The 13,589-nt window shown below is 35.7% G+C and overlaps 1 protein-coding gene across 1 annotated transcript in view; it reads left to right on the top strand.

Moving 5' to 3' along the window:
* Nucleotides 1–3,486: 3,486 nt before the first annotated feature.
* The window catches only part of LOC123815635 (transmembrane protease serine 11C-like), a 56,161-nt gene continuing 46,058 nt past the window's right edge, over nt 3,487–13,589 (top strand). The window contains exons 1-3 of the mRNA XM_045834039.1: nt 3,487–3,573; nt 6,564–6,616; nt 9,738–9,856. Coding sequence (XP_045689995.1) covers nt 3,487–3,573; nt 6,564–6,616; nt 9,738–9,856 — 259 coding nt within the window. The remainder of the gene's footprint in view (nt 3,574–6,563; nt 6,617–9,737; nt 9,857–13,589) is intronic.

Raw genomic sequence — 13,589 nt, 5'->3', positions numbered from 1 at the left:
TTAAACTCTTCATTAGCACTGCATTTATTTCCCCCCTCATCTTCCATCAGCTTCTCCTCCCTATACACACATATACATATGCACACTCCTGTACCCTCTATAGCTTGGTCAAATTTCATGGGGGTAATTTTCAATCACCCAAAATTACAATGCTCTCCCTTGTTTTTTGTTGCGTGTGGGTCACCGGCCAGCAGTGACCACGGAACACTGTGGATGGCTCGACGATAAACACGCGCGAAAAAACGACACATGCACAGAGACAAACTAGTTTCTGTGGGGAAGTAGGGACAAAATGGCCACCCCCCCTAGTGGGGAGCGCGCTGATTTACCGTCCATACCTGCTTTTATTAGGCTCATTTTGCATAATAATTCAGGCAAAGTACAGTACTCATTAGGGGGAAGTAAGGAACTATAGAAAACAAAGAACTCTGCCGGTCTATTGAGTTGGGGGGTCAAAGAGCTGTAAGACTGAGGAACAAAATAACTTCCTCCTAAGACCCTTCTCATTCAACTGAGAGCATTCTAAACAAAGAAGGTTTCACAGTAATTTACATGTTCTTTCTTAGGCCTGATCACCCCGGGAATCCGCACTTCTCAGTACCGAGCTGTACTACCCTGTCATTGTTTCAGGCTTAGGTGGAGCAAGGGAACTAAGGCAACCAAGAGATAAGGAGATTTTCTCCCAGACTCTGAGAACTCAGGCTATGTCAGAGCCAAGGAGCGAGGGTCCATCACCCCCTTTTGCTGCAGCCCCCCAAGTCCTTCTTTTGGGGGGCCTCCCAAAGTGATCGTGCCTGGCTTAGGTCGTTCCCCCCATGGGGAATCTTACCCGTCTTTGGCTAACCGACCAAGCTTTTTGGGGTTCAGTTATGAATAAAGCAGCAGAAGCAGCATTCCTGCCAGGAAGATAAGCTTTTGTCTCCTTGCTGGCTTACAGTTCCCTTAGCCTTAGCTAGGCGGGGGTTTCAGCCTCTGATACCAGTCAGGGCGGTTCCCAACAGTTTTTTACAGGGCTGATTGATTAATTACTCTCACCTGTGGAAATATTATATTCCTGTTCACCTTCAGGTCTTGAGTCAGATATCACATCCTCTGAGTACTCCTCTCTGACTCCCTCCCACAACAGTGGGATTTGGTTTCGCTTCCATGTTCACATAGCACTCCATGAATGTTCCACCTATGGTTTATCTTATGTATTAAACACCAGTTTATTTGACTGTCTTTATTGTAAGATTATAACTTGTAATTCAATAATTAACATAGTGCCAAAGCCATAGTAGGTATGCAACACATTTTTATAAAGACTTATTTTTTTATTTATCTTTAAAAGATTTTATTTATTATTTTTTAGAGAGGGGAATGGAGGGAGAAAGAGAGGGAGAGAAACATTGATGCATGGTTGCCTCTTGAGCACCCCCTCCCCAGCTGGGGACCTGGCCCACAACCCAGACATGTGCCCTGACTGGCAATCAAACCAGTGACCCTTTGATTCACTGACCAGCATTCAACCACTGAGGCACACCAGCAAAGGCTAAAGACTTTATTTTTAAAAGAAGATTTAGGTTCACAACAAAATTGAGAGAATGGGACACAAATTTCCCATATACTTCCTGCCCCACACATGCCCATTATCAACTTTGTTCACCGGAGTGTCCCATTTGTTACCATTAATGAACCTACATGGACACATCATAATCACCCCTAGTCCATAGTTTAATTTATTGTTCATTCCTGGTTTTCTACATTCTATGAGTGAGAACAAATATATAATGACATGTATCAATCATTATAGTATCATACAGACTATTTCCACAGCCCTCTGTGATTCGTGCATTTCATTCCTCTTACCGCTACCCTATCTTCTGGCAACCACTGATAATTTTACTGTGTCCATAGTTTTGCCTTTTCCAGAATGTCATATAGTTGGAATTATATAGTATATAGCCTTTTCAGATTGGCTTCTTTCAGTCAGTAATATGCATTTAAGTTCCTTCCATGTCTTTTCATGGCTTGATAGTTCATTTGTTTTTTTTAGTGCTGAGTCATATTCCATTGTCTGGATGTCCCACAGATTATTTATCCAACAAAAATTTTTATCAGTGAAGGAAAAAGGTTTAGATAAACATTATTTGCACATCTTTGTGTGCTATGTAATCAGTCAACACACTTCTTTGACTTAGAATTAGTCAATCCTGTATTAAAATATTTTGTTTCTTGATCACCAAAGACCATTGTAAGACAATAACATAGGAATTTTACTATTTTATCCCTGGTCTTATGTACCCTGAACTCTGTATAGATTTTGGTGGAAGATCCCACGAATTTGTGAGCCTCAGATGGTACAACAATACATATTGAGAAGGTCACATGGAAAAAGGAAGGACTGATCTAACCTTGAAGGCTAAGTAGGATTTACACAGACAAATGAGAGTGAGAACAAACTAGATATTTTGAAGACAGGGTAAAAGCATACAGCCTAGAATGCTCAAATAAATATAATTAAAATGGAAGTTTTTTTAAGCATGTAAATATATCTGATCAGGGTCTTATTAATAACTAATACAAGAAATGCCATTGTGATTCTTTTTAGTTTTAGTGCAAGTATTTTTTCTGATTGTCTTTTCTTTCACATGTTTTGGGAAGAAAGGAGATTGCCTAGGTGGAATAATGATTCTACTTGATCATATAATAAGGTTGAGTCTCTTTAACAAAAACTATTACCCAAGGAATCTTTCTCCTCCAGCATAACTTGATTCACATAGCGAGTCACAATTATTTTAATCACATGGCAATCTAAACATTATGCTGTGTCCTATCTAGTCTTCACACCAGTATCTAAATTGGCTGCCAAGACCCATACTGCTATCCAAAACTTTGGAAAATTACTAGTTAAACCTTTATATTTTGTAATAAAAAATCAACATCCTTTGGATTTCAGGGAATATAAAATTCTTTGATGAGCACTAGTATTAGGGTCACTGTAAAAATTTCAGAAAGGAATTCATCAAAAGATGATATAGGGGTTGAAAGAGACAAGAGCATTATGAGTTGGAGAGCATTCATATCCTAATGGAGGGTTAGAGCTTGGACAGCCACGGGCCTTCCACCAAAAAAAAAGTAATAATGAAACTGCCAGTGTTTTTGGAAGTGGATTCAAAGGAGTGAGAAGAGCAGTTGCTCACCTCCAGATTCACAAAATACAAAATCTGGGTAAAGGCTCACTGTCCTTCTCCAACCCAGTGGCCCTATTGCTTACTCACTCATAACTGAGAGTTTTAAATTTTGCCTCCACTTGGGTCATGTGATTATTTATTACTTATGGAGCAGCACCTATACAGCTCATGTTTTACTAATGTAAAATTAATTAGCAAGTGTTCAGAAAGCACTTTGAAGATGAAAAGTTGTGTAACTGCTAAGTATTATTATTATAATATTATCATAAAACACATAAAAGTCACAGGATCTTGTAAGCTAAATAGATGGAGAATGACTGTGCAGCACAGCACTCGAGGAGAAGATGGCAGAGGAGCAAACTCCGAGGAGGAAGCTGGCATGGACTCCCCTGCAGAACAGGTAGGCTTAAGGGAAGAAGGGCTGGGCTGCAGGATGGCCAGCTGTTGATTCTCGGGTCAACTTTCTGAAGTGACAAAATTAATGTTGCTTTGTTTGTATTTTAAAGTTCTTAAAAACAAGATTACACTCTCAACTATTTTTATGAAAATGAGAGTAATATAAATCACAAAGGAAAAACAAAAATGAGTAAGACTGATAAATTTTAATCATTAAAATTTGTTTTGTGAATTTTTTGTGAAAAATCTTACCATCACAATTGGACCATTCATGAAAGTATATGTATAATTGCTGAAATTGCTGAAGTAAAACTGGGGGAATTTACTTTTAAAAAGATAATTTCACTTAGAAAATGTAAAGATTACAAGGTAGTTACATCAATTTCTCACAATGTATGTTGATATAGAGACAATGTTTGTGTTCATAACATGCTGTTTTACCTACAGGAAGTTTAGGTCCTAATTTTTATTACTGAAACATTGCAACACTGCACTGCTATACATTTTTAGTGGCATGATTTAACCCCGTAGTTGAAAACGGCTTTCCACTAGCAGTGCCATATGGTCAGATAGGAATTGCCTGAAAGTCAAAGAAATGTGTTGACTGATTACATAGCACACAAAGATGTGCAAATAATGTTTATCTTTTGATTCTTAATGTGATCAAACTTGCTCACAAACATAAATGTTCACATATATATTACAGTCTTTCCTGGGAAACACAGGCCTTGATAAACCTTTTGAGCTTAACATACATTTTTAATAAAAATTTTAGATGACTTTTCTGATTTTCATATCTTGCCAACAACTACCCTCCAAGTAGAGTATAATATTGAGCCGAATGTACCTTCCTGATAAACAGTTTGAACAATCAGCCATTTTACACATTCACCTCAATATTTAGTTTAGTCAGCTATAAGAGAACCTCTGAAATCTTTTTCATCAAATGAAGTTCCTATTAATCATTTTGATTTCATTTTTTAAAAATCTGGTAAACTATTTAATCTTGACTTCCAAGTAATATGTTCCATGTTCTTCATGTTAACTTGCTGTGCTCCTTTTGTTCCATAAACAATACATGAGAAATCAGACCCTGGTTTCATCCTTTAAAGGAATTAATAATTTTCAAGTAGAACTTACTATCAAAGCCACTGTTTCTGACATGCCTAATAATCCTTCATATCATTATTATCTTATCATTATTTTACCTAAATGGCTTCAGGGTACATTTGATAAAAATATATAATACTTCAGGAAATCGTGGCAAATTGCTAAGATCAAAACAAGTTTTTCTATTCCTCCTTTAAGTTCTCTCCTAAGACTCAATTTCTGTTAAATAATAAGTAGTCTATTTTCCACCAACATCTTACATAATAACACTTTAAGAAAAATAGAATTTGTATGTCTGAAATTGTTTTTAAAGAACATTGTAAACAATCTAAACAGTGAGAAAGTTGAATTTTCCTTTAAAATTAGAAATATACATGTACACACACATACATATACACACAGAGAAAACTTCAGATCAATTAAACACTTTGAAAGTAGGAAGAATATATATTATTATATAATATAGTATATATTATATATAATTATATATACATATATAATCTTAGAAAACTCAGGTGAGAATGACAGAAATAAACACTCAGTTCACCTGCCTTTAAATTAATTTTTATTTATTACCATAATTTTACATTTATGAATTAAGATGGATAAGTCACTGTAATGATATTAGATTTTGGCTAACAGATAAGTGAGTGTTGCAAGTTAGAGTGGCTTATATGATTTAATTTTAGAGGGTTTGTGGGAGGAGGATAACAGGGGAAAGAAGGAGAAGGGGCAAGTCAAGGAACATGAATAGAGAACTCATGGGCACTGAAAATGGGGGGTGTTGACTGGGAGTGGGGAGCATGATGGGGCAGGGGAAAGCAATGGGGGAAAAGGTGGGACAACTGTAACTAAACAACAATAAAAAAATTGAAAACATAGCCATCACCCTCAAAAAAAGATCAGAAACAAACCCTAATCTTAGCTCTAAACCAAACCCTAAATATACTAATAATAACCAGAGGAGAAATAGCTACCTAGAATTCATGTTATGTTTCCTAGATTTGAAATGACTTAAAGCAAAAATATCATTTTACAATTTCCCTTCTTTAAAATTAGAAAACTAGAATGGTGATTTGCAAAGTTCCTTCTACTTCCAAAAAGTTATGTATGTCTCATTCTAGTTACATCACCATATAGACAAATTAAGAAGGAGAAACAATAAATGAAGTTTATCTGTGTATAAGTGAATTATCATGAAATTTGCCAACCTTCAATTTTTTCATATACAAATGCAGTGTCTTTATATGGTTTAATCTATTAGAAGGACATGGCTGAGAAGAATAGAAAAATATACTCTAAATGTTTACTACATAAAATTCATACTCAATTTATTACATTTTTTGAGGCTTATCCCATGGCAAATTGTGTTGAGTAAAATACAGAGACATGCACCCATGAGTATGAAAAAGTTGCTTTAGAATATTTTATTCATCTATAAGAAATTGAGTTTTATAGTATGATTAGTCAGTTTTCTTTCCAAAAAATGTAAGCCATGCCCTGGCTGATGTGGCTCAGTGGATTGAGTGCCCACTTGTGAACCAAAGGGTCCCTGGTTCCATCCCAGTCAGGGCACATGCCAGGGTTGCAGGCCAGGTCCCCAGTGGGGGACATGAGAAAGGCAACCATACATTGATATCTCTCTCCCTCTCTTTCTCCTTCCCTGCCCCCCTCTCTAAAAATAAATAAATACAAAATCTTTAAAAACATGTAAACATTATTTTAGATTTAATAAGTGAGTTGGTCAGATTGGGAAAGTGTTCTCTCCTAAATTTTTACATAGCGAGATGTCTTTCAGGTGTTTAAAATTTTTTTATTATAGACCCCAAAAGTTCATAGACATTATATTTCTGTAGAAATATTAAGAATTTACTTTATGTGCAGGGTGCAACACTGATGAAAGAGATCAAAGACCTAACAAAATGGAAAGACATACTGTAATAATGGATTGAAAGATTCAGCACAGTAAAGATTTCAATTATCTGCAAACTAATATAGTTCTACTGCAATATCTATCAAAACCTAAGCAAGATTTTTATTTAGATACAGATACAATTATTTAAAGTTTATGGGGAGACTCATAGGAATTAATATAACTAAAAGCAATTTTGACAAAGAAGATAAATTGGGAGGAATCAGTCTCCCTGATTTTAAGACTTATTATACAGCTATCATAATGGAGATCGTATGGCACTGGTGAGACACATTGATCTGTGAAACAGAAGAGAACCAAGAAACAATATCAAGTATCCCCAACTGATTTTTGCCAAAGGTACAAAAGCAATTCAAAAGAGGAAAGATGGTCTTTTAAGCAAGTAGTACTGGAGCAAGAAGACAGCCAAAGGAACAAAAAATAATCTCAACTTAAGTATCTTGCCTCATATAAAAATTAATTCTAATTGCTTCTTGGCCTTTTATCTAAGATCAAAGTTAAAATTAATTTTAAAAAATAATTTAAAGTAGATTGTGGAATAAAACATACAAAATGTTAAGGAAAATAATATAGGAGGATATCTTTGCCAACTATCTAGGGCTAGGCAGAGCTCTTAGATTCAACACCAAAATCATGATCCATAAGACTTGTATGAGAAATCAGACTTCATCAAAATGTAAAACTTTTTCTCTGTGAAACACTGTTAAGAAAATGAATAGACAAGCTACAAACTGGGGAAAATATTCACAAAACACAAATCCCACAAAGGACTAGGATCTAGAATATATATAAAGAATTCTTAAAACTCAGCACAAAAAAAGAAAACCCAATTAGGAAAAAGACATAGATGTTTCAGAGAATATACAAACGGCAAATAAGCACATGTAAAGATATTCAACATCATAAAAAGTAAAATCACAGGATATTTCCTCATAGCTACCAGAATATTTAAAATAAAAAGTTGTTATAGCAAAAAATGTAGGCAGGGATGCACAGGAGCTGGGTCACTTACACATGTCAGAAGAATATAAAATGTTACGGCCACTCTGAGGAACAGTTTGGGAGTTTCTTAAAAATTAAACATAAAACTTGCATATGACTGAGCAATTACAGTTCTGAACATTTATCCCATGGAAATTAAGATTTATTTCCACACAAAAACTTATACATAGCAAGTTTTATAGCAGCTTTATTCCTAACAGCCAAAAAGTGGAAACAATCCACATGTCCTTTACTGAGTAAATTATTAAACAAAATGTGACATATCTATATTAGGACTTATTTCTCAAAAATGTCTAATATTTTAAAGAACTATTGAAACATAGAACTGCTTGAATGGACCACCAGAGAATTTTGATAAGTGAAAACAAATAAAATTCAAAAGGTTGCATATTATATGATTCCATTTATATTAATTCTTGAAATGACAAAATTATAGAAAAGGAGAACAGTTCGGTGGTTTCAGGGGTTAAGGAGGGAAAGGAGGCAGGAGCCAATCAGGTATGATTATACAAAGGCAGCATGAGGGACCCTTGTGGTGATGGGAATGTTAAGTATCTTGACTGTGTCAATGTAAATATCTTGATTGTGATATTGTACTATTATTTTACAAGTTGTCACCATTGGGGGAGACTGGGTAAAGTGTTCAAGGGATTTCTCTAGAGATTATTTCATATACTGCATGTGAGTTAAAATCACAAAATGAAACATTTAATTAAAGTGTTTTGGAAAAAAATAAACAAAGGTCATCTGTTAGGCAAAACATTCCATAAGACAAGTGATCCAGTATCTTCAAGTCAGTGTCATAAAAAATACAAAAGGAGAGTGAATATAAAAGCCATTCTAGATTAACAGAGATATAAGAAATATAATAACCTAATGTAATGGGGAGATTTTGATTTAATTTTGTTCAACAATAAAAAATTGTAAAAGACATTTTAAAGATAAGTAGAAATACTGAATATGAACTTGGTATTAGAAGATATTAAGGAATTATTATTTATTTCATTAGGTATGACAATGGTCACATTTTTTAAATATCCTTACTTTTTAAAGGGAAAACATTGAGGGGTGAATGTCATAATGAAATATTTTTCTGTAACTACTCTAAAATAGAAAAATACATGAAATGTTGCAAAATGTTCATAGCTCTTAAATCTATGTGATAGTCATATGGAGGTTCATTAAACTATTTTCTCTACTTTCAAGTATACTTTAAATTTTTCCATGATAAAATAAGCCTTCTCTTTATCCCATTTTCTTCATCAGGTATAGTCTTATTCCTTCACTTCCCATTTCATCAAACTCTTCGAAAGAGGGGTCAATGGTCATTGTCTCTAGTTCCTTTACCACTCTTTCATATCAACTCTAATGAGTTTCCATTCCTAAAATGTCTTTCATCAAGGTCAGCAATTACCTCTAGAATGCTAATGCAATAGTCCATTTTCCGTGTTCATTTGCTCATCTTATTTGACCCATTTGCAACATCTGACATAGTTGACTCTCTTCCTCATACTTGAGACACTTCTATTGACTTCCAGGACACCACTTTCCCTTTGTTTCCTTCCTACTCTCACCAGTTGTTTCCTGTCTCCTTGGCTGGGTCTTCCTCTTCTCTATAATCTCTTCATATGGGAGTACCCCACTGACCACATCTCAGTCTTCTTCCTTATCTGCATTTATTCCCTTGGCAATTTCATCTAGATCTTCTTTACATAACTCTATTTTTCCTACAGAACTTCATATTGTTTTGAGAATTATGAATTTTATTAATTATACTCTTTGTTTGTTGTCTATCTTCACTCAGTAAAATGTAAGCTCCATAAGGAAAGAGGTCTTTTTTCTAAAACTGTGCTTAATGAATAGTAGACCATCTAAAATATTTGCTGAATAAATGAATTTTGATTTTAGTATTACCGTCATTATTCATATGTGCTAAAAAATAAGCAGGCCAATTATTATATTCACTAATTCTACATGTTGTCTTCCAAGCTCAGCAGTCTACTGAATCCATAATTAGTGAAAAATAATATACTTTTATACTTAACATCAAATTTATGTTTATTGCTAAGAGAATTCTATATCTTACTACTGTTAACACTTGCTTTCTTGTTCTTTCCATTCAGAAGAACAGAGTCAAACACAAAAATTAAACTCACAAGGTGTGGAAAGATTACCCTGGGTGTCATAATACTGGTGATTGCTGCAGTAATCATCGGACTCATTGTTCATTTCGTCACTTGTGGTAAGTACTCATGACACCTGGCTTTCCAGTCACATGGATTTAACTTCCCATTGTTGAAAAGTTAGGAACTTTGACAGTGGAGGAAGGAAAGGAATCAGATAACATTTGGCAGAGAGAATGTCTTATGGCTAATAACATTTACTACAGTCTTTGTTCTTTAGTGGCCTTTGGCTGGGGCATTCTGAACCCGGAGATTTTGTATGCTCTTTTTTAAAATTCCTGGCAAAGATTCATGTGCTGGAAGTACATTAATAAATACAATAGTCATAGTCTTTATTGTTGTACTTACAACTTTCTGAAGAGATAATGAGTTAATAAACAAATCTAAAAGCCTGCAATCTAGAATTCTAAACTAAGATTTCTTATTCCAAAACCTACAATTATTCTTTATACATTTTTTTCTGATAAAATTCTCTCTAAAAGGTAGAGAATTTTCCATCAATGGAAGATTTAAAAGTACAAATTTTTCTATATATTTTTTAAAAATTGAAAAATGTATGGGATCCTCAAGTTTGGTTTTTCATAAAAATAGTTCTTTGTGCCAAGTTATCAGTGTCCTGTGCTTATTATTTTCTTTCGCCAACTCTTTCCTAACTTTTTCAAGTTAGGAAACTTGAAACTTTTTTAAAAATCTACATTCCCACAGGAAAATTACTTTGTTGAATAAAACAATAAAAATAAACAGGTACTATAACCTTAGTAATGCTTTTCTTTTTTTTCCTTTTTTTACCTTTATTTTTAATTATATTTTATTGATTATGCTATTATGGTTTTCCCAATTTTCCCCCTTTATCCTCCCTTTAATTCTCCAACTCTCCCCAACCCTCCACCTCTCCAGCATCTCCCCTTAGTTCATGTGCATGGATTGCACATGTAAGTTCTTTGAGTTCTCTATTTCCTGTACCATTTTTTACCTCTCTCCATCTATTTAATACCTACCAATTATGCTGCTTCTTCCCTGTACCTTTTCCCCCATTCTTTCCCTCCCTATCCCCACTGAAAACCCTCCATGTGATGTCCATTTCTCTGATTCTGTTCCTGTTCTAGTTTGCTTTGTTTTTGTTTTTGTTGTTTTTCTTTCTTTTTTTTTAGGTTCATTTGTTGATAGTTGTGAGTTTGTTGTCATTTTACTGTTCATACTTTTGACTTTCCTTTTCTTAGATAAGTCCCTTTAACATTTCATATAATAAGGGCTTGGTGAGGATGAACTCCTTGAACTTGGCCTTATCTGGGAAGCACTTTATCTGCCCTCCCATTCTACATGATAGCTTTGCTGGATAGAGTAATCTTGGATGTTAGGTCCTTGCCTTTCATGACTTCAAATACTTCCTTGCAGCCCCTTCTTTCCTGCAAGATTTCTTTTGAGAAATCATCTGATAGCCTTATGGGTACTCCTTTGTAGAAAGCTATTTCCTTTCCTCCTGCTGCTTTTAAAATTCTCTCTTTGCCTTTAATCTTGGGTAACTTAATGATGATGTGCCTTGGTGTGTTCCTCTTTGGGTCCAACTTCTTTGGGACTTTCTGGGCTTCTTGGACTCCCTGGAAGTCTATTCCCTTTCCCAGATTGGGGAAGTTTTCATTCATTATTTGTTGAAATAAGTTTTCAATTTCTTGCTGTTGTTCTTCTCCATCTTCCACCCCTATAATTCAGATATTGGAACATTTCAGGTTGTCCCAGAGATTCCTCAGCCTATCTTCATTTCTTTGGATTCTTGTTTCTTCATTCTGTTCCTGTTGGATGTTTATTGCTTCCTTTTGTTCCAAATCATTGGTTTGAGTACTGGTTTCCTTCCTGTCACTATTGGTTCCCTGAATATTTTGCTTTATTTCATTTTGGGTATCTTTCATTTTTTGACCAAACTCAATCAGTTCTTGTGAGCATTTTGATTACCAAGGCTTTAAATTCTCCATCAGACAGGTTAGCTATATCCTCCTCACTTAGCTCTCTTTCTGAATCTTTGCTCTGTTCTTTCACTTGGGCCCTATTTCTTTGTCTTGGTGCACCTGTTAAGTTTTAAAGGGGCGGGGCCTTAGGTATTCACCAGGGTGGGGCAACCCTCCTTGCTGTGCTGTGGTGCTGCCTGTGGGGGAGGGGCCAGAGAGGGAACAATGCAGCTCCCCTGCTCATCTCTAGCCCACTTTCCAATGAACTCATGTGAGACTGGGAGTTTCTCCACCACGGCAACCCCAGCCTTAGCCCACAGCCACCTCAGGGTCTATTTCCCCTTAAGTCAGTCCCTCCCACACAGTCTGCCACCTCTCTGCAGCCAGACCTGTTCACACAATCCGCAGCCGCACCTCAGTTTCTTTCCATCCACCACGTTACCCGTCTGGTTGTTCTGGTTGATTTTTTCTTTAATTCTGTGGTTGATGGAGTTCCGTGCAGTTTGACATTCTGGCACTTCTGGTTGTTTATTGATTTTAGGTTAGTTGTTTTTCTCCTTTTGGTTGTGCGAGGAAGCAAAGGGTTTCTACCTATACCTCCATCTTGGCTGTAACTCCCTTAGATTATCAGTAATGCTTTTAAACAAACTTGTATATAATTAATTACATCTACCTATATTTAAAAATCAGTAATACATGTTTGTATAAGAATCAGTTTATTACGTATAGAACAATGCCTGGTGTGGATGTAAATATTTTCTCCTAGAATCATCCCTGCTCCCACCATGCCCCTATCCTATATAATTTATGGGCCACAAGTCGGGAACTACTAATTTAAAATATAGTATTTTCTGAATAAAATACATTTAGAAAAGGGGCTGTTGGGCTAAATAAACACCTATTTCAATTTGTAAGGGTAAAGACTGACAATGAGAAAAAGCGGCACACTGTGGAGTGGAGGCCATCTCCTCAAGCTCCAGGCATTTACTACTGTCTCAGCCTCGTCTTCCACGCACACACTCCCACAGACACAGTATGATGACTTGTGCAAACACTGTCATTAAGTAGGCTGTCATGCCAGCTGCTACCCTGACAGATCAAGAATCTTAATCATAGAATGTGCCCATAAACCTTTGAATAAAAGATGCTCACTCAAAACATAGACCCAGAACCTGCTGCCTTTCATCAAGTGTACAAAAGTGCCAAGAATTGGAGATAAGGAAAAGATATTTGAAGAGGTTATCATTAGAAATAGATGAGCTGTAATTTCTCATACTGCTACAACTACCCCAATAGGTAAAGAGGAATTTCCCTGTCATATCAAGCTGAGATACAGCTTTGAGTGAGAGACAAATTGATCTAAGAATCTTACAGAATCAGGAACACCATAGACTGAAGTCTGACTCATACATGGAATATATAAAGGGCAAGAGAGTTGGAGCTTGTTTAGAGGAGTGAAGGGGAAGTGGTGCCTGTGGACAGTTTGAACAGTCAGTCTTTAAGAGAAGCAATGCCTAAATGTTTCCTATGAAATGGACATAGGTCATCCAGAAAAAAAAAAAGTCCCATCATCTTAGGCCCTGTCCAAGAGGCCACCTGGATTGGTAATCAGATTTCAGGTTTAAAAAATGGGAAATATCTTCAGCTGTCTAAATGCTGAAGAAAAGGTAAACTCAAAGTGGAATAGTTACATTTATCCATGTAAGGGAACTCTAGCTGACACACCTCCAGCAAGGAGGGGGAAGGTAATTTCAAAGTTCAGTAAAACCTAGAAGGGCCTTATTTTTAGACATGTACTAAGTTTCTAGAACACCAAAGCTAGCTGTCAAATTCTCAGCTATTCAGGTAA

This window comes from Phyllostomus hastatus, unplaced genomic scaffold (assembly GCF_019186645.2).
Source record: "Phyllostomus hastatus isolate PE091 unplaced genomic scaffold, TTU_PhHast_1.1 phas_contig_196, whole genome shotgun sequence".
NCBI classification, from domain to species: domain Eukaryota; kingdom Metazoa; phylum Chordata; class Mammalia; order Chiroptera; family Phyllostomidae; genus Phyllostomus; species Phyllostomus hastatus.
The sequence above is the reverse complement of the archived record's forward strand: the minus strand, read 5'-3'. Positions and strand labels throughout refer to the sequence as shown.